At 38.1% G+C, this 19076-nt stretch overlaps 1 protein-coding gene across 1 annotated transcript in view; it reads left to right on the top strand.

Moving 5' to 3' along the window:
* INO80 (INO80 complex ATPase subunit) overlaps positions 1 to 19076 on the top strand; it is a 122332-nt gene that overhangs the window by 65362 nt on the left and 37894 nt on the right. Inside the window, exons 25-26 of the mRNA XM_054565572.1 lie at positions 13168 to 13308; positions 17877 to 18102. Coding sequence (XP_054421547.1) covers positions 13168 to 13308; positions 17877 to 18102 — 367 coding nt within the window. The remainder of the gene's footprint in view (positions 1 to 13167; positions 13309 to 17876; positions 18103 to 19076) is intronic.

Below are 19076 nucleotides of genomic sequence, written 5' to 3' on the forward strand. Positions count from 1 at the left end.
CATTCCAGTTACCCTGACATATATCTAGTCATCAAGCTCCATCTCTGTCTTAGCATATTCTGACATATATCTGTTGTATCTCTGGTATTCAAAGATAATATAAATAAAAATAAATGATTTTGAATGAACCAATTTATTCAAACCTGAACACAGTAGTTATGGGAACTATTTCCCAAGAATGACCTTGTTAGAATATGCCTATCACCATTATGCTTTTTCTCACACTGGTTTCTTTGAGCTGAATTTTTCTTATTCAGAAAGCATTCATCTAGATAAAATTGGTTTTGTTTTACAAAGAAGAGTAGAGAAGAAAATTTGAGACACCTGATTCTTTAGAACAGATGTCTAAAATTCATTAAGAGTATAAAAGTTAAAATTTAAGATGCATGATATTTTAGCATGCATACAAACATCAAAACCACATTATTAAATTTCATAGCCTACTCTGATCCTGCAAAGACTTTAGTTTTTTTCTAAAAAACATGATTGAAAAATTAGTCTTTTTAAAAATAATTCACCAAATATTGACAGCAGTGCTGAGACTTAAATTTAATAATTATCTGTTGTGCTGTGTTTGCATTTGTCAATTAGGCTCTTTTTAAAAGAATTTGTTTTTTGGTTTAGATTTTATTATTTTTAGAGAGAGGGGAAAGAAGAGAGAGAAACATCAATGTGTGGTTGCCTCTCATGTGGCCCCTGCAGGGAATGTGGCATGTAAGTCAGGCATGTGCCCTGACTGGGAATCGAACCTGTGACCCTTTGGTTCACAGGCCAGCACTCAGTCCACTGAGCCACACCAGCCCAGGCAGGAATTTGTTTATTTCTTTAGAAAGATAGTGGAAGGTTGGGGAAGAGGTAGAGAAACTTGATGTGAGAAAGAAATATCAGTTGTTAGCCTCTTGCACACGCCCCAACCAGGGACCTGGCCCGCAACCCTGGCATGTGCCCTGACCAGGAATCAAACTGGCGACCTTTTGCTTTTGCAGGACAATATCAAACCAACTGATCCACATGGGATGGGGTGTTGTCAATGATTTCAAATACACGGTCTTGGGTTCTTTTTGTTTGCTGCTTTGTGTAGGATAAATTCATTGTATGTGTGCTTTGTGCCTTTCATTCCTGATGTGACTTGCTTGCTGTCATTGAGGTCTACAAAAATACTTTTGGCATTGTTAGTACAATTTGCAAATCCTGTGAAAGCCTCCTTTGCTTAAATGGGGTCCTACTACTGTGACATGAGAAAATTTTTTATTTTCACAGAAAACAGGCCTAACAATTATGGTATTTTCAGCAAATAGACTGAAAATATAACTTGAAAGATATTTACTATAATACATAAGGTAAATTAGAAACTCAGAAAGACAAGAAAAGTCTTGAAAGATTAGAAAAGGACCGATGTATAAAAGTGGAATCTGTTTTTTGAGAGGGTAGGAAAGTGGGTATGAAAGTTGGAAATGATGACCAATATCCTAAGTTACTGGAGAGGTTTAAAAATATTCTTCTAACAAAATTAGTAACCATTTGGAGTCATGATTCTAAGAAGCAACTAACTTGATTCTGAAAAGATGACCTTTTGCTTTCGTTTAGTAAGTAAAAGATCAAGTAGGTTGGAGAGGGAGAAGTAATAGGTACAATATATTAAATTTTTTAAAACCTTTTCTCTTGTTGCATGAGCTGTCCTTCCAGAGATATTAACATGCATACAGGAAAGTGCACAAATCATAAGTGTACATATAGCTTAATGACTACATAAAACACTACCAGAACTCTATTGCAGAAGCTCCTTTGTGCCCACCTCCATTCCCTGTTCCTCTCCAGTGCCTTCCCCACCAGTGTTACTGCAGGCAAATATTTGGGTTGTTTCTAGTTTTTGTTATTACAAATAGTGCTGCTAAGAACTTATTGTACACACCTTTAGTGAAATTTTATATGCATTTTTGTGGGGCATATATCTAGTAGTCAAATCACTGGGTCACAAGGTCTGCATTTGGTAATATTTCATAGATTGTGCCAAAGAATTTTCTAAAGCAGTTTCACCAATTTTCACACTCATTAGCAGTATATGAGAGGTTCTAGTTGCTGTACATCCTTGCCAGTATGTGGTATTGTGTGTTCATTTTGAGGCTATCGATTATATTTCTCTTATGAGTAATGATATTCAATAATTTTTTAATGCTTATTGGCTATTTTGATAATCTCCTTTATGAAATGCTTAAGACCCTGACCCTTGCTTATTTTTCTGTAGGCTGTGTGTAGTTTTCTTAGTGAATTGTAGTTTTTTTATGTACCACAGATAGCTTCTACTCTGTAGCTTACTTTTTCACTCTCAGTGGTGTCTTTTGTGGAAGTTAGCATTTTTGTGTCCTGTTGAAGAAATCTTTGCCTATACCAAGGTCATGAAGATAATCTTTTATGTTTTTCTCCAAAAGATTTTTTTAAAGATTTTATTTATTTATAGAGAGAAGGGAAGGGAGGGAGAAAGAAAGGGAGAGAACCATTAACATGTGAGAGAAACATCAATCTGTTGTCTCTCACATGTCCCTAAATGGGGACTTGGTCCGTAACCCAGGCATGTGTCCTGATGGGAAATAAAACCCACGATCTTTCAGTTCACAGGCCTGCACTCAGTCCACGGAGCCATACCAGCCAGGGCTGTGTTGGGCATTTTTGCATAGGTGTATTGCACCAAATGGAGAGTACTTTGAAGATGACTGAAGTTTAAACATGTAAGAATTGGTACACAATTTTTTAATTAATAAATTCTGGTTTTCTGGGATCCCCCATTGTATAATAGAATAAACTTTTAAAAAACTAATACAGCATGCTTCATCTAGCAATTAATTCAATTCCAGTATGTTGAGTTATAAATGTGAGAGAAAACTTATTAGCGTTTCTGTTTTGCATCATTAAATGAAAAAATAAAAATACTTCTGTATTAAAAAAAAATGAAAGTGTCAAGGGGACTCTGATTTAGATATGGATGAGCAGTGACAGGAAGGAGCCACTTCTAAAACTGAGAGTTCAAGAAAGGACTCAAGAAGGAATGGTAAATTCTATGTCAATTTAAAAGTGAACACTTAGGCATGAGATCAGGAGCACATTGATGCTAGGAGTGCAGAAGAAAACAAAGAAGGCCCCGGTGCAGGGATTTATAGTGAGGAAGATTCTGATTAGAAAGTGTTGAACCCTGACTGGTGTGGCTCAGTTGGTTGGGCATCATCCCCCAAAGCAAAAGGTCTTAGCTTCCATTCCAGGTCAGGACACATGGGTTATGCATTTGGTTCCTGGTCAGGTTGCTTATGAGAGGCAACAAGTTGATTTTTCTCTCCCTCTCTTTCTTCCTCCCTTCCTTCTCTAAAAATAAATAAAGTCTTTGAAAATAGAAAATGTAGAGAGTGGGTAATGAAGTATGGCAATTAAAGGAAGAATAGGAAGGTATTTCAGGATGGAAAGTTGGGTTTAAGTCAAAGTTGAGTTTGTAAGAAAGAGACTCAGACTGGAAGGCTGAAAAGGAAGAAGGCAACAAAAAGGGAAATTGAACATAAAGGAGAGAGACAGTTGATGGGGATGCAAAATTATCCAATTTATGTGGCAGAAAACTAACAAAAACTAGTAGGAGCTCTATAATTAACAGAAAGATTCTTCCACAAAGAATGTTTTATAGTGTCCAGAAAGACTAAAACTGAGCTTAATTACGTGGGCGGGGGGGGGGGGGGGGGCACTCTCCAGCAGTTGTCTTTCATTCCTTCATATTTTTCCCTCCAAGTGAGAATGCAATTTAGGAATTTGGGCATTATATACAGTCCCTCTTATTTTTGTGGTCTGGTTATTTTAGGCACCTTCCACTTTTAAGGTTAAATAAATGTTTGCTGAATGACTTAATGAGTGTTGGTATATTATACAATATTATTGTTTCTTTTCATTTTGGAACTTGGTATGTATTCTCATTTCAGGGATTGTTCTTCAGCCTAAAATTATAGTGTTACTCAGTATTTAAAATGCAGTCTTGTGAAAAGTTCTGACTTTTCCTTATGGGTTAGGCAGTGTGGGTGGGATTAGTAACTTGTTTAATCATTTATTAATTTTTTTGGTATATCAGTTCTTTTTGTCCTGCATTTCAGCTGAGAACTAGAAGCATTTCTTGAGACTGAGGAATACCAGCAGAAGTTAGTGTATAGAAAGCCAAAGAGTAATTGCAAAAAGGGTCAATTGTGGGTGTTGGCCCCCATAGTAGTCATCTATACTTACAACAAATTACCCTAAAATATGGCAGCTTAAAACAATAAACGTTTAATATCTCACAGTTTCTGTTGATCAGGAGCTTGGGAGCAGGTTGATTAGGTGCTTTTGGCTCTTATGAAGTCAAGATATCAGCTAGGGTTATAGTTACCTGAAAGATTGAGTAGAGCCATAGGATCTGCTTCCAAGGTAGCTCACTTTCATGCCCAGCAAATTGCTGACGCCTGGAAGCCTCAGTTCCTTGCTGTGTGGACTTTTCCGTGCAGCAGCCTGAGTGTCCTCATGGCATGGCAGCTGGCTTCCCGCAAAGTGATTTAAGAGAGAGAGCGTGCGCGCACGCAAGGAGGAGCCACAGTACCTTTTGAGCTGGTTTTGGGAGTCGTTAATTCTAGCTCACTCCCAAAGGATGGAGAATTAGGCTCTACCTTTTGAGAGAGAGGTATGAAAATTATGGACATATCTCAGAAGGACCAGAACCCTTACTGCTGGGCTGATATCTTTATATTAATTATTTCATTATGAAATTTGTTTTGCTATTCACTGTCCTGAGATTTTGGCTTAGGCTATAGCTGGGTTCTGGCTGTGACACTATGAAAGTTCTTAAACAGGAAAAGATGTTGGTATCTCTCCCTGCTCTCCAGGTCATCCATCTGTTTATAGTTTATTAGCCACAGCAAATGTCAGCTGTATTTATATTAAAAACAGCATAATATCTTGCTTTGATCTCCAGCAGGAATTCATTGTTCATAAGGCCTAACTCCTTGTGAGCAGAACTTTTTCTTGCAAGCTCTGTTCCATTCTGTATCTTGGATTTTCATTTGATTTGCCAATTTAGTTCTGATTATGTAACTTCTATTATTCATAAACATAATGCCAAAGAGATGCTGTTTCTCCAGCTCTGTTTTGCTTTCTTTTGTGGTACTAGGAAATGGAGTAGCCTTGTTTAAATATGCAAAGTAAACACAAATTATGTTTCAAAGGTTTGATAGAACATACAAATTGAATCTAGATTCCATGTTCAAGATCAGTCTTAAAAGTAAAGTTTGGTGTTATTCTAAAGCAGACAGACCTGAGAAAAATGACAGAGGAAATGCTAAAATCAGAAGCAAGTGTCAAGAATCTTACACTATTCAAATAATAATTTTGAATAAAATTTCTTTGGACCTCCCAAAACAGCTTTAAATTAATTTTTCTGTACTCAGCTTTATCCTCTTAAAGAGGAAAATCGTTCATTCTGTTCCCTCTAGTGCCTTCATTTGTTTTATAAACAGTAGTAAGTATTGTTTCAGAAGCTTGTCTCCTAAATACAGCTTCCTATCATCAGAACAAGGTAAAGGCTTTGTTCTTATTCCTTTGAGGACAGATAATGAGTGTTGACTTAGATGCATATTGTCATCTTGGTAAGCTGCCTCAGATCACATACTACTTTAGATCACATTCAGCAGTCTAACCCAATCCTAACGTCTCCTTGTTCTTACCCGGCAATGAGTATTAAACTTAAATTCTGTGCTACAGAGTTGAGGGAAGTACCACTCTCATAATACTGGTTTTGGGATAATACATAAACATCAGGGAACTAAGAACAAAGATAAAGACACAGATCAGATGACATTCAGGGGTGTTTGAACAAAGTTGAGGGCCTTTTAAAAATCTCTTACTTGACGTGAATACTTGCTTGTCTGATATTTTTTTTTCTTTTGATGCTGCATTCCTCTTAACTTCATTGTGTTCCACTCTGCTTAGCTGGTGAGAATGTCAAAAAGAAATAGTATTTAGTTCAAAATTTTAATAAATTTATTCTTGCACATCTCCCTCTCTACTGTGGGCTTTGGCTAGAGCTCCTTTTTTGTATGGATTTGCAGAAATTAAAGGATACAAGTCTCACACATATGAATCTTTTTTATTTTTAATTTTGTTTTTTGAAAAATAAAGACAGAAATCAGAATTTGTAGGAAATACACTATTTAGCCATGTTTGGGGGAGGAAGAACAGTTTTTATAGTATAACCAGTTCAGTGTTATATTAAGAATGATGAATGACAGAAATACAGTAACAGCATTGATTCCATCTCCTGTCTGAGTCTCAGTGAAATTGTCATGGTAATGATCTACTTAGGCATCATATGTGTTGAAAGCTCATACACTCTACAACTGTAATAAGCTACCTACATCATGAAATTGGGGGTGCCTCACATTTTGCAATTTAAAAATACACCAAAGGACCTAAATGTAATTTTTTTATTTTCAGAAGAGTGGTATGTGTGTGTAAGTTTATTTATTTTTAATAATTATATTTTTATAGACTTTATTATTTGTTTATTTATATATTTTTAGAGAGAGGGGAAGGAAGGAAGAGAGGGAGAGAAACATCAGTGTGCAAGAGATACACGGGCCCAACTGGGGACCTGGTCTGCAACCTAGGCATGTACCCTAACTGGGAATTGAACAAGCAACCTTTCAGTTTGCAGGCCAGCACTTAAACCACTGAACCACATCAGCCAGGGCTGTGTATAAGTTTTAAACGCTATTCTCTATTAAATGCTTAGAGAGCTTTGACTGACCATTGATGAAGAATCCCCCCAATAGGAAGTTTTCAAAAAACACTTTTGCTAAATGTTAATTTGCAACTACAATATCTGTCGTCATTTTCTCAGATTATGAGAGCTGCAAACACCGCTTGTAGAAAGCTCTGGGAAACCATTTTGTTCAGGGTTTTTCTGTATTTTTATTGTTCCCCTTTTTTGTTTGGTCACTTAAAATATCTTTGAAAACAACAAGTCCAGGAAGCACAGAGGGTCCCATTCAAGAGGAACCCAGTGAGGCCCACTCCAAGACACATCATCATTAAAATGGCAAATATCAAAGACAGAGAATCCTAAAGCAAGCAAGGGAAAAAGAGGTAGTAACATATAAGGGAGCCCCAATACGGCTAGCATCTGACTTCTCAACAGAAACACTGCAAGCCAGAAGGGAATGGCAAGAAATATTCCAAGTCATGAAAAGCAAAGGCCTGCAACCAAGACTGCTGTACCCAGCAAGGCTCTCAATTAAAATGGAAGGCAAAATAAGGAGTTTCCCAGACAAAAGAAAGCTAAAAGAATACACCTCCACAAAACCACCCCTGCAAAATCTGTTAAAGGGACTGCTTTAAGATGAAGAAAAAGTTTCTATGAATACCCAGTTCCTTTCAGAGTTGCGAATACTTGATATTACCAATATTTTTAATACTCACTAATCTGATTGTGACAGTGATGTTATTTTAACTGTTCCTTTATTGTTGAAACTAAACCTGTTTTAGTATATTTCTTGCCTATTTCTATTATTTTTTTTTAAAGCTTTAAATGACTTTTTGGTATTCTTTATCCATTTATTGATTAAAGGTTTGTAGAACTTTTTTCCAAAAAAAAAAAAACCAAACCTATTAACCATGTTTTAGATGTGTTTTAGATGTGTTAAAATACTTTTCTATTTTATTCCTGGTCCTTTAACTTTTTTATATGTATATTACTATGTAGTTAAATGTTTAATATAGTCATAATGTCGATATTTTACTTCAGGTCATGAAAAATATTAGTTCTATTTTCTTCTGAAACTCCTTAGATTCTACGTATTGATTTTTAGCTCACCTGAATATGTCATGTATAATGTGTGAAATAGGGCTCTATGTTCGTTTTATTTCAAGTAATAGTGGTCCCATGCACCTTATTTGTTGAATAAGCCTTATTTTACCCATTGACTTGTAATATCAACTTAATCATATACTGTTAGATACATACATTTGTCTCTAGAATGTTCATTATATTTCATTGATCTACTTGATTATTTCTGTGCTGGTATCATTGGTTTAATTGCTGAGACTTTATAAGGGATTTAAATTTTTTTAGTATAATTAAATTTGACATTTAAAAAAATAAATGAAATCAATCTGCATTTAAGAAAGAAAGAAAGAGAGGTGGAACTGCTACCTTTTGTGACAAGATGGATGAAATTGGAGAATATTAAGCTAAGTGGAATAAGCCAGTTGATGAAAGTCAAATACCGTATGATCTCACCTATAAGTGGACTCTATTCAACAAAATAAACTAATGAACAAAATAAACCACAGGCACAGAAACATGGAGCAGACTGAAAGTGACCAGAAGGGAGAGGGAAAGTGGACAATGGTGGAAAGAAGGGGAAGGGACTAAGCAAAGAACATGTATGAATGACCCGTGGACATGAACAACAGAGTGGGAATTGACTGTGGGAGTAGGGGGTAGGGGTGGGATGGGTAGAGGGGGGTAAAGAGGGAAAATTGAGACAACTGTAACAGAATAAACATGATTTATAAATTAAAAAATAAAAAAGTCAAAAAAAATCTGTGAAAACAGAATCCGTGTAGTCTAGTAGTAGATCTATAAACATTATGCCATTTCATTTAAAGTGAGACCTTTTCTCTATATCTAAATTTGATGTGTTATTTTTATTTAAGAACAAAAGCAAAAAAATGGATTTTTAAGTAATGACTTAATGTCAGCATAAGGGATTTTTTTGTATGTGTGTGTTTTTTAATTTTAAACAAGACATGAAGAGCAAAGTATGGACCCTTTTTAAATGAGTAAGTCTGTATCTGAGGAGAAAACACCCGTGTTTTCCATGCTACCCTGTGTCAAGAAGTGTGCAGTTGCGGGGCCTGTCATCTTGCCCTACTGATTTTATTTTTTTAATTTACTGCTTACTGTATTTTTTTCTGCCCTACTTATTTTCACCTAAGACTTTTACATTGGGCCAAAAGACTACAAAAGCCTGACTTTACTGCTGTATACATGTTGTGGTGCTGGTAGCTAGATGCATACAGCTGCCAGCGCCTACAGTGTAGTGAGACATTCAAGAACACGAGGAAGGGACAACAGAATAGCAAAACCTGTGGCCACGTTGTAACCAAATCGCATCTCTTAGAGTGTGACATTCTTTTTCTTTTTTCCTAATTTGTTTTAGGTCAATTACAGTAACGAAATAATGAACCTTCTTTTGTGTCCTATCCCCTCAAGCAACCTAACTAATGGTGTTTAAGGTGCCCTTAGTGTTATTCTTCGTTACACATTGAATTATTCTATGTCTAGCAGTATCTGGCAGTTCATGTCATTTATGGGAAGGAAATGTGAGTAATATGGTACCAAGGACTATTTGTACTAAAGTTTGATGGAACCAATACTAAGAGAAAATAATCTAGAAAGACATAGCTTGAGTAAAATATGCTGGAGGTAGTCATGGTTTCTCTAAAGCTAAGGCTATGTAGGTTGGACATTTTGATCTAGTGAAATATTTTTTTAAATCTGGAATCAGAAAGCTATAAATCAGCACGATTTATAGTGACTTCCAGTGAGACTGCCATCTTAACATAGCTCATTAAGATATGCGAACATGTTCTAATTTGGGAATGACCACCTCTGGAAATAGAATTGGTGAACTTTTTCCACAAAGGTATCACAAATGACATACTGTGTTAAAAGGACTTCCTACAGTGAAAGTTATAACCCTTTCTCATTAATAACTATAATGTTGAAGAGAAAATAATTGAAGGAAATGTTTATTATTTCATCTTTTACCTTTATACACTAGGAGTGAAGTTAAAAAAGAGGCTTCTGCCCTGACCGGCGTGGCTTACTTGGTTGCGTGTAGTCCCACAAAGTGAAAGGTCTGCCAGTTTGATTCCCGATCAGGGCACATGCCTAGGTTGCAGGCACGGTCCCTGTTTGGGCACTTGGGAGAGGCGACTGATTGATGTCTCTTCTTACACATCGATGTTTCTCTCAGAGAAGGGAGGAGGGGGGAGAGAGAGGGAGGGGGAGAGAGAGGGAAGGAGGGAGAGAGAAATTCTTTGGGGGGAAAAAGGCTTCTGTTGGTTTTTGCCATTTGAGAATACTTAAAATGAAGGCAACTTGAAGAGATTTCTGACATAATTTAGTTATTTTTCTTTAGAAGTTAGTAAAGAATTCAATACTCTTTAGGTCAGTTACTGCTGCTACCTTAGCCTAGGTCCCAGTGTACATCCCAACTAACAGCCCTGTACTAGTCCTAGTACTATAGTGAGCAGCGGTTGCTAGACTTGTATCATCTCTTCTTTCCACCCTCAGGAGGGCCAAGAGGAGCTGCCGCTAATAATCAGAAATGCACTTTCAGAAAACAAGAAAAATTGCTACTTTTTTTATCTTTATTTGTGCACCATTAGTAGGGTTTTTAAGTTGCCTTGCTATTCATTGTTCAGGATTGGAAGAATTGGGTGACACCCCATCTAATAACCTTCATACTGATCCTCACACTAGGCATTCAGATGAAGATCGACATAAATATATAGAGAAATGGATGAATTTCAATGTACTGGATTGGCCAAAAAGTCTGGTTAGTTTTTTCCGAACAATGGCTCTAATAGTGTTTACTTGTCTTTAACTTTATTTGAAACAATTTAGTTAGATTGCATTGTGACAGCTGTTAGTTAGTTTTAGTTAGATTGCATTGTGACAATATCAGCATGCATTAAAAAAAAACTTAGGAAAATTGGTGAATTTTTGTGCAGCCATTTTAATATTGAAGACAGAAGAAGATATGCAACATTGTCAGTGTATTATGCCTTATTGTTTCAAGAAAGGTAAAAATGCAACTGAAAAACATAAAAAGATTTGTGCAGTATATGGAGAAGGTGATATGACTGACCAAATGTCAAAAGTGGTTTGCAAAGTTTCTTGGTACTGTTGATATTGTGGCCAGATAATTCTTTGCTGTGGGGCTCTCTTATGCATTGGAAGATGTTTAGCAGCACCCTTGGCCTCTACCCACTAGAAGATAGCTGGCATACTCAAAATATTCATATCAATAAAGTTATTGGTGAAAATGAAAAACATGTCTTTTATTTTACAGAAATAACTAAACGGACTTTTTGGTCAACCCAATAAATACTAGCCAACGTAAAGATGAGTACAGGGATAATGTTGAAAATCTCTTATCAGAATCTTAAGATTCTTTTGTGGGTAATAACAAGGACCTCAATATCTAGAGAAAAAAGTCAAGCACATTAAAGCTACCTGGACCTACCACTGTAATATAAAATGTCATAAACATTTGCCTACAGTGTGATTAGAGATCACTGAAGACAGCTCAGCTCTATTAGAAGCAGTTAAAGCCTTTCATTTTGTTCATGACCATTATTTTAGAAGATGCTGATTCTTTCATGGAAGCAGATTATGATACACATGTCCAGCTAGACAGGTTGAGGTCGCTTTTCTCAAATTATGATCCTAAAGAACCCATTTACTTTGGGAGAAGGTATGTAGTAGAACAAATAGGGCTTGAAGAGATTTGATACTGTGAGTTTTTGGTACTGGAATTATAGTTATCTTTCTCCTGCAGAGGATGCTTGTTACTGTTCATCTTGCAGTTTGTTTTTTTTGACTTTTCAACATATAAATTTTACTACATTATGTATTTTCCTCTATGTGGTTATTTATCTAACTACCTTATTTAAGAAACCAGGAAAACAGAAATAACCATGAATGAAGAAGATTGAACAAGAAAATGTCCGATACTGAAGAACTGCACCTGCAATATAGTACACTGTAATCCTACTGACAAATTCTTTGTATGTGAATATTCTATACTTTAAATATTTCATATGAATGACTGAAAACTGAAGTTTTAACATGGGCTGTGGAGTCTTTGAAAATGTATTTTTGATACAATAATGTAAATGAAGAATTTTTTTTTAATGGTGTTCAGGTAGAGGAGATAAAGAGGTACTATTTCCTCTTCCTGACCACTTGTATTGATGTCACATATAAATAAAACAGCTAACCTTGCTAGAAATACAGTGCACTATGTTAGTACATGAATGTGATACTAAAAAGATTTACCTTAAAGTACAACTTAGAAAGAAATATTACTGGTCATTGTTTTTAACTCAAAACATGAGTTTGCATCCATGGTATATAACAAATGAACCAAACTTCCTCCCATATACACACCACTGGGCTGTCCAGAAAGTATCCAGCCATGTGCTATGAAAAAGACATTTATTGAAGATGCAGGATACAAGAAACATTGTAGCTAGGACAATGATGCCTCAGATCTCTTCAAAGTAGGCAGATTGGGACACTACTCAGTTCTCCCAATCACCATCAGCTGCCACATTGTATTATCCTGAATCTCATCAATGGTCTGAAATCTCTTCCCTTTCAAAGGTGATTTTAGTATTGGGAAAAGCCAGAAGTCACAGGGCACCACATCTGGGCTGTGGTGGGGGCTAGTCACCGGGGTGATTGATGTTTGGCAAAAAAAACTCTGTGCAAGGAGTCATGATGCTTGAATGAGTGCATTGTCATGATGAAGTTGCTGATCACCAGTTGCCCATAGCTGCGACCTGCTGAATCATCTTAATAGTTGCTGCAGAAGAATGTTCAAGCTTAACACAAAATCTGGTGCAGATTCTTTGCTCTACTTGTTCAATCATTTTGAATGCAACAGCCACAGAGTACACATGTTCATTCAGTAGTGTCTACTGCTCCCCAACTAGTACAGTGAAGTCTTCATTGTTCATGCATGTACTTTCCAATCCATTCTCCTTGGCTGCCAGGTTACGTTCATGTCACGCAAACTGTTCTCATTGTGTTAACAATGGCTGGACTTTTAGTGTTCTGTCTAATGAAGGTTTTACTATCACCACTTATAAATAACAGTCTCTTCCAAAAAAAAGATAGAAATGGTACTTTTAAAACCACATTTTGAAATTAGCATGGATTTTTGTCTACAGTATGAGTTCTAAATAGTGTTTATTAGAATTAATAATATTCACTAGGAAGAATGTCTTTAAATCAGATCTTTAATATGTGACATTTCCCCATTTTGATTATGTTAAACATAATTATCAATGGCACTAATCTGACTTTTTGTTTTGTAGTTTCTGGTTTTCAGCAGCCACTGTAAAGCAGTGAGTGGCTACTCAGACCAGGTCATCCATCAGCGGAGATCAGCTACCTCCTCTCTTCGTTGCTGCCTGCTCACTGAGCTGCCATCTTTTTTGTGTGTGGCCAGTCCACGAGTAAGTTGGACCTTGAGAAACATAAATCCTTAGTATTTAGAAAGAGCATCCACACCACGGTGCTGGCTTTCCCAAGACAGCACTTCTCACTTTGGATTGTATTGGTTTAAGAATAATTGTATGGTAGATAGCAGTGGTTTTCTTCCCTGACCTTGTCTCTCTTCTTACTTCCTCTCATTTAGTCAGGGGCTCTAATCTACCATGGCAGCAAGCCATCTGTCAGGTGGATTAACACCCAACAACAGGGTCATAGACAGTGGACTATTTGAAAAGGAGAGGGAACCATTTGTCACCTGCATTGAGCCTTTTGAAGGATTTTCAGAGAAGGGGCCAGATTGGCAGGGAGATTTGATCTGGCCTTGTCACCTCAGAACAGTCTCCAAATAACAAAAGGAAATATGACACTCTGGCATCAAGAAAGTTCTTAGTCTGGTGTTCTCTCACTTTCCTCAGCAGTTCAGCCTGGATTGTGGTTCACAGGTGTGTTTCCTCTGAAAAGTGACTGTTGCACAGTACTTGCCATTCAACAGTCATAGTCTTATTTATAGGTGGGGGGTAGTTTCTATTACAGTTTCAACTTTGAGCAGTTGTTGGATTCTTCCTATACCCTGTTTATCAAAACAGGGCACCCTGGTGATTGTTGACAGCATTGCTGTAGTCACTGTGGCTGTGTGCTTACTTATTCCCTCTTTCCAGTCCTTATTGATCAGTGCCAGACAAAACCTCTCTCACAAGCTTTCTGTGTGTTTTTTGTTTGTTTTCTCCACTCATCCTAGCAAGTTTACTGTTTTTACAGTTCTGTTCAAAGAAGGTAGAGCTTTTTTAATCTTCCTTAGTGATATTTTTCTACCATTATTTACATCACCTTGCATCCTTACTTTTATTGTTACCAAAGATCAGAATCTGTCAGAGGGCGCAAAGAAAGATGAATGGAAATAAGATGATGGTATTGAGTCCCATTGACTCCAGCCTTCCTAGATTTCTTCCTGCTGGTCCTCCATTACATGAATTTGATTCCCTTGCCACTGTTGTCTTCATTTGATTTATATTGACCATCCAGAATTTAGATTTTGCAGGTATCCAGTTCTTCCAAAGCATTCTTGGTCTTTGAAGCTTAAGCTGATGCAGAGAAATTCACTTTTTAAGGAAACATCTAAAGCCAAGCACTTCCGTGGAAGGCAGCCTTGAGGCTACATAATTGTGTGGTTTGTTTCTTTCTCAGTCTCCTAGTATGATGTGTATACTGAGAGGCCTGGAAAAAAAGGAAGTCTACATTTTTTAGAGCAGTACATCAAGGCATTTTTACTTCTCACATTCTTAGTATTTTCTAGAGCCAATAAAAAGTGAACTGACTTGAACTGTAATGGCATTTATGGACATAAAAATTTTTGATTTGTACCATTCTGAGCTCTAGAGCCAACCATTCTGAAGAACAACCCCACTCTCCAAACATATTCACACATCAGTACCCCAGCTGTACTTGAGAGTATTGTTTTCTGAGGAGCCAGAAATCTACAGTCATGCATGGTGCTGCTGTTTCCCTAAAGAACAATAAACAGTAGCTTGAAGAAGACTATCATAGGGTATAAAGATTTGATGTTATTCAGGGAATAGGAGAAAGCTTTTATCATTTGACTGAAGTGCTCCTTTCTGGCATTCTACTTAGCCTCTCTTCCCTTATTTATTTGCAGGGTTTCTTCATGTAACATGTGCTAAACCTGAAAATGGGAATAATTACATGATGGTTATGAGGAGAGGAAAAAGTTTTAAACGTGTCTGAATATTTTATGCACATGTACACAAATTCTTAATCTTTCAGATCAAACCTGGGGTGTGAATAAGGCAACATTTCATGAAACACCTTAATTATATTGATTTCTCACCCATCTGTGATGCTGAGAAACCGATTTCCTTTGAAGCCTCAACCTTGGCCTTGAATTAAGACAAATTAATTTTCCTAGCACATGCTATGAAAACTTTAAGGTCAGTTCAGGATGAATTGTGCCGTTGAGGAAGGAGTTAATAAGGCAGCTGTTTTCTCATTAGCTGAGAAAATAATCCATCAGGGGTCATAAACTAAGACCCTGGAATTCATCTTACAAAAAAAGTGTAGCGCTTGGAGCAGTCACGCTTCCTAGAGCTAGAGCAGGAATATACATGTCCTCAGGAAGGACGCTCTGAGTGCTTGCGGAGGCAGCCTCTGAAGATACTATAGCTTAGAAAGTTAATGAAGCAAGAAACAGGTTAGCTTATGTGGTACTGAAGGGAGTATGCATTTCCATTTGTAGGGAGGAGAAAATGGTAGGTCATGCTTCATCTCTCCCTGTTTCTGAGCAATCAGAAAGGCCACTTGGGTGGAGGCTGTCTATGATAGAGCCGACTTTGAAAGCAGGAGTTAAGTAGAAATGGACTTGTTTGCCCCCTTTAGGGCCTCACGAGTTTGCTGCTTACGTATTTACAACATGACATTCTATGATTCTGCATATATCTTGATCCAGGGCTCCTGCCAAAGAAGTTTATCAAAACATTAAAAAATATTTCACTAAGAACTGTGTCTTGCAAGCCTCCCAGTTTCAGTCTTAAACTTGGAAGGATACCAGCAAAATGCAAATTGGAAAATAGGTGAAAGTTTATAACTGGAAAAAGTTGGTTTGTTTTTAAAGTATTAAGACTTCCTAGAAATGAGTCCCAGGCAGGGGAAACATTCTCCCGTGCGTCAGTTCACCCTGTTCCTTCAGGCTGAGTTACTAGCTTTGGATTTTTCATCTGGAGACTGTGGGTCCAGAGTCTTTATATATAATTCCAATATAAGTTCTGCTCTACAAAATAAACCAAGAAATCCCAAAGCAGTTATCTTTGTAAAATTGGGCAGTATTAGTCTCTAACAGATTATGTTTTACACATCCAAGAGTGTGCACGTTATTTGAGATACATGGAACTGGTCATACTTCTGTAGTCCAGACCGCTGCTTCCTTAACCATTTTTATGGAATTAGCAGTGAGGTTCTGTGATTCATACCCTAGATCAGGGTTCCCCAACCCTTGAGCTGCAGGCTGGCACCAGCCCTTGGCCTGTTAGGAACTGGACTGCACAGCAGGAGGTGAGCGGCGGGCAGGCAAGTGAAGCTTCATTTGCTGAGCTCCACCTACTGTCTCCCCCACTACCCCCGCACCAGTCTGTGGAAAAATTGTCTTCCATGAAACCGGTCCCTGGTGTCAAAAAGGGTGGGGGCCCCTGCCCTAGGTGGTAGGTTTCTACTCTGATCTAGCACCTGCTGGGCCACTGCCAGAACAAACTAGAGCAGGTAGAGATCCAATTTTTATCCACGTGCTTTGTATTTCAGTGTTTATTTTGCCTATGCTCAACTTTCAGTGGGAAAAATTAGTAACTTGGAAACGAGGACAAACTCCTTTTGGAGAGAGTAGAGGAGATATGAGATTACCAAAACCTTTTCCTAGTACAGTCTGGTTAAACCAATTTCTGTGTAAGCCTGTCTGGGTTTCGGAGCTGTAGGGGTTCAGCTTGCTGTCACCCTCTGTAGTTTTGCCATCTGGACCATAGATGGCACTGCACCCTAGCCAATTCAGGTCAGCTTTATCTGTGAGCCAGAGTAACATGTTCTGTGGTTATTGGTAAATGATGTTCTTTTTCTGGTGTTGGTATCCTCTAGTCCCCAGCAGAGGCACCTTGCAGCTCCATAGTAAGCTAGTTAACTGTTTATGTACCCCATGGCAGCATTTTCAAGTTTCAGCCTAAGATGCTGGGGTGCTTGTTAAAAACCCGGTTCTATTGGCTCCTCCTGTCTGAATATACAGCTGCTTATTAGAATGGGAATAGACCAGAGATAGCTAAAGAAGGATAAGGCCTATGTTTCTGAATGCACAGGAGCCCACACTGTTCTATAAGAGGACAGCATTTGAGAGTTGTTACAACTAGTGGTGAGATAAGATGTGTAGCCTCTACCCCAACCAAGAAATCAATCTACTACTTGTAGCAATTGCTCTCCCACCCCCAGCCCTCAGCTTATGGCCTGAAAGAAAGATCCTCTTATTTTCCAAAAGGTTTGTCAGTCAGCAGCCCAGTCTGTGAGGAGGAGAAAGTGTTGATAATCATGGGAGCTTTGCCACAAAAGCAAATGCAAAGATAACTTCAAATGCACCAAGCCAATACTCTGTAGTTCTTAATGATGGCTAAACTAGCTCCAGTTCCCTTTCTGGCCTCATCAACTTATGTATGGCAAATAAAACTTTGCCAAAAGCAACATCCATCAGTGAAGGAAGCAACCATATATACTATAGAATTGTTTCTTACCTGATATCCTGGTTTATCTGTGAACTCCAGCACACCTTAGTTTTGTTACAGGTTCATGTTATAAGAGGTTGGCCTTTTATCTGGGAAGGCTCCCATTAAGTCAGCTATTAGGGAGAGTTTAGTTTGTTAGAACAGAGAATGTAAAATCACTAGCCCAAGAATAGTCCCCATTAGTCTGATTTCATAGTTGAGGTTCCCAAAAGGCTTAGTGGGTGTGGAAAATGTGAAAGAACCATCTCATTTGACTCTGACTGCAGGTCACCGCAGTGCCATTGGATTCTTATTGCAATGACCGAAGTGCAGAATATGAGCGGCGAGTGCTGAAGGAAGGAGGGAGTCTGGCAGCCAAGCAGTGTTTGTTGAATGGGGCCCCTGAACTGGCAGCAGACTGGCTAAATCGACAGTCCCAGTTCTTCCCCGAGCCAGCTGGAGGACTGTGGAGCATCAGGCCTCAGAATGGCTGGTCTTTCATCAGGATTCCAGGTGAGTCCCCCGTTCTCTTGAAATACATTCCCAGCTTTTGGCAAGGGGAGAACCAGGGCGATGCTCCATGTGGTGGTTTCAGAGATTTAGAATTCAAAGCTTTGGGGGTTTCTGTTTCCTCTTTTGCCCTTAGTAACTTATAGGTAAGTAAATTTAAGTAATTTGTGACGAGTAGAGAGGAATGTGTTTTAGATTTGTGCTTAAGTACTCTCCTTTGATAAGCTTACAGATGAGAAAGGAATACCACTCTTACAAAAAGAGGAGGAGGTAGAAATAAACTAAGTAGGGAAGGCTCCAGGTCGAGTAAGAACAGCTGTCCTGTGCCATTGCCACTAGGATGAATGAGAATGTCGTCACACAGAAAGCCTAGCTCAAGTAGCATAAATAGTGTCCTGCACAAAACACTAGAGATCTGAATGATAACCAGAAGAAAAACAGTGTGCTTTGTGCCAAAATGCTAGCGGATTCCCAGACCTCCTGGGGTCATGGCCATGGGTTGGAAGGAAACTAGGTTTTCATCTTTGCTTTAGTGAGACTACTTTTTTTTTTTTTTAAGATTTTATTTATTTATTTGTAGGTTTTATTTATTTATTTGTAGGGGGAAGGAGGCAGAGGGAAACATTAATATGTGGTTGCCTCTCATGTGCCCCCTACTGGAGACCTGGCCTGCAACCCAGGCGTGTCTCTGACTGGGAATTGAACTGGTGACCTTTTGGTTCGCAGGCTGGTACTCAATCCACTGAATGATACCACCCAGGGTAGTGAGACTGCTTTTAAGGAAATGGAACACAGGGTTCATAGGCTTGTGTTCTTGCTTACACCTGGCAAACTAAAGCAGTAGCTTTGAGCTGCCATGTTAGTTTTGGTCATCCACATTCTCTAATACTTTGATTGTATTCCTCTTATTGACATCTAAGGGAAGTGAACTAGAGCTAAGCATTCAAAAGAGAGAATCTGCTGTTTCTAAGAGGTAA

This window comes from Pteronotus mesoamericanus, unplaced genomic scaffold (assembly GCF_021234165.1).
Source record: "Pteronotus mesoamericanus isolate MK-2021 breed Mesoamerican mustached bat unplaced genomic scaffold, CSHL_Meso_final contig_164, whole genome shotgun sequence".
NCBI lineage: Eukaryota > Metazoa > Chordata > Mammalia > Chiroptera > Mormoopidae > Pteronotus > Pteronotus mesoamericanus.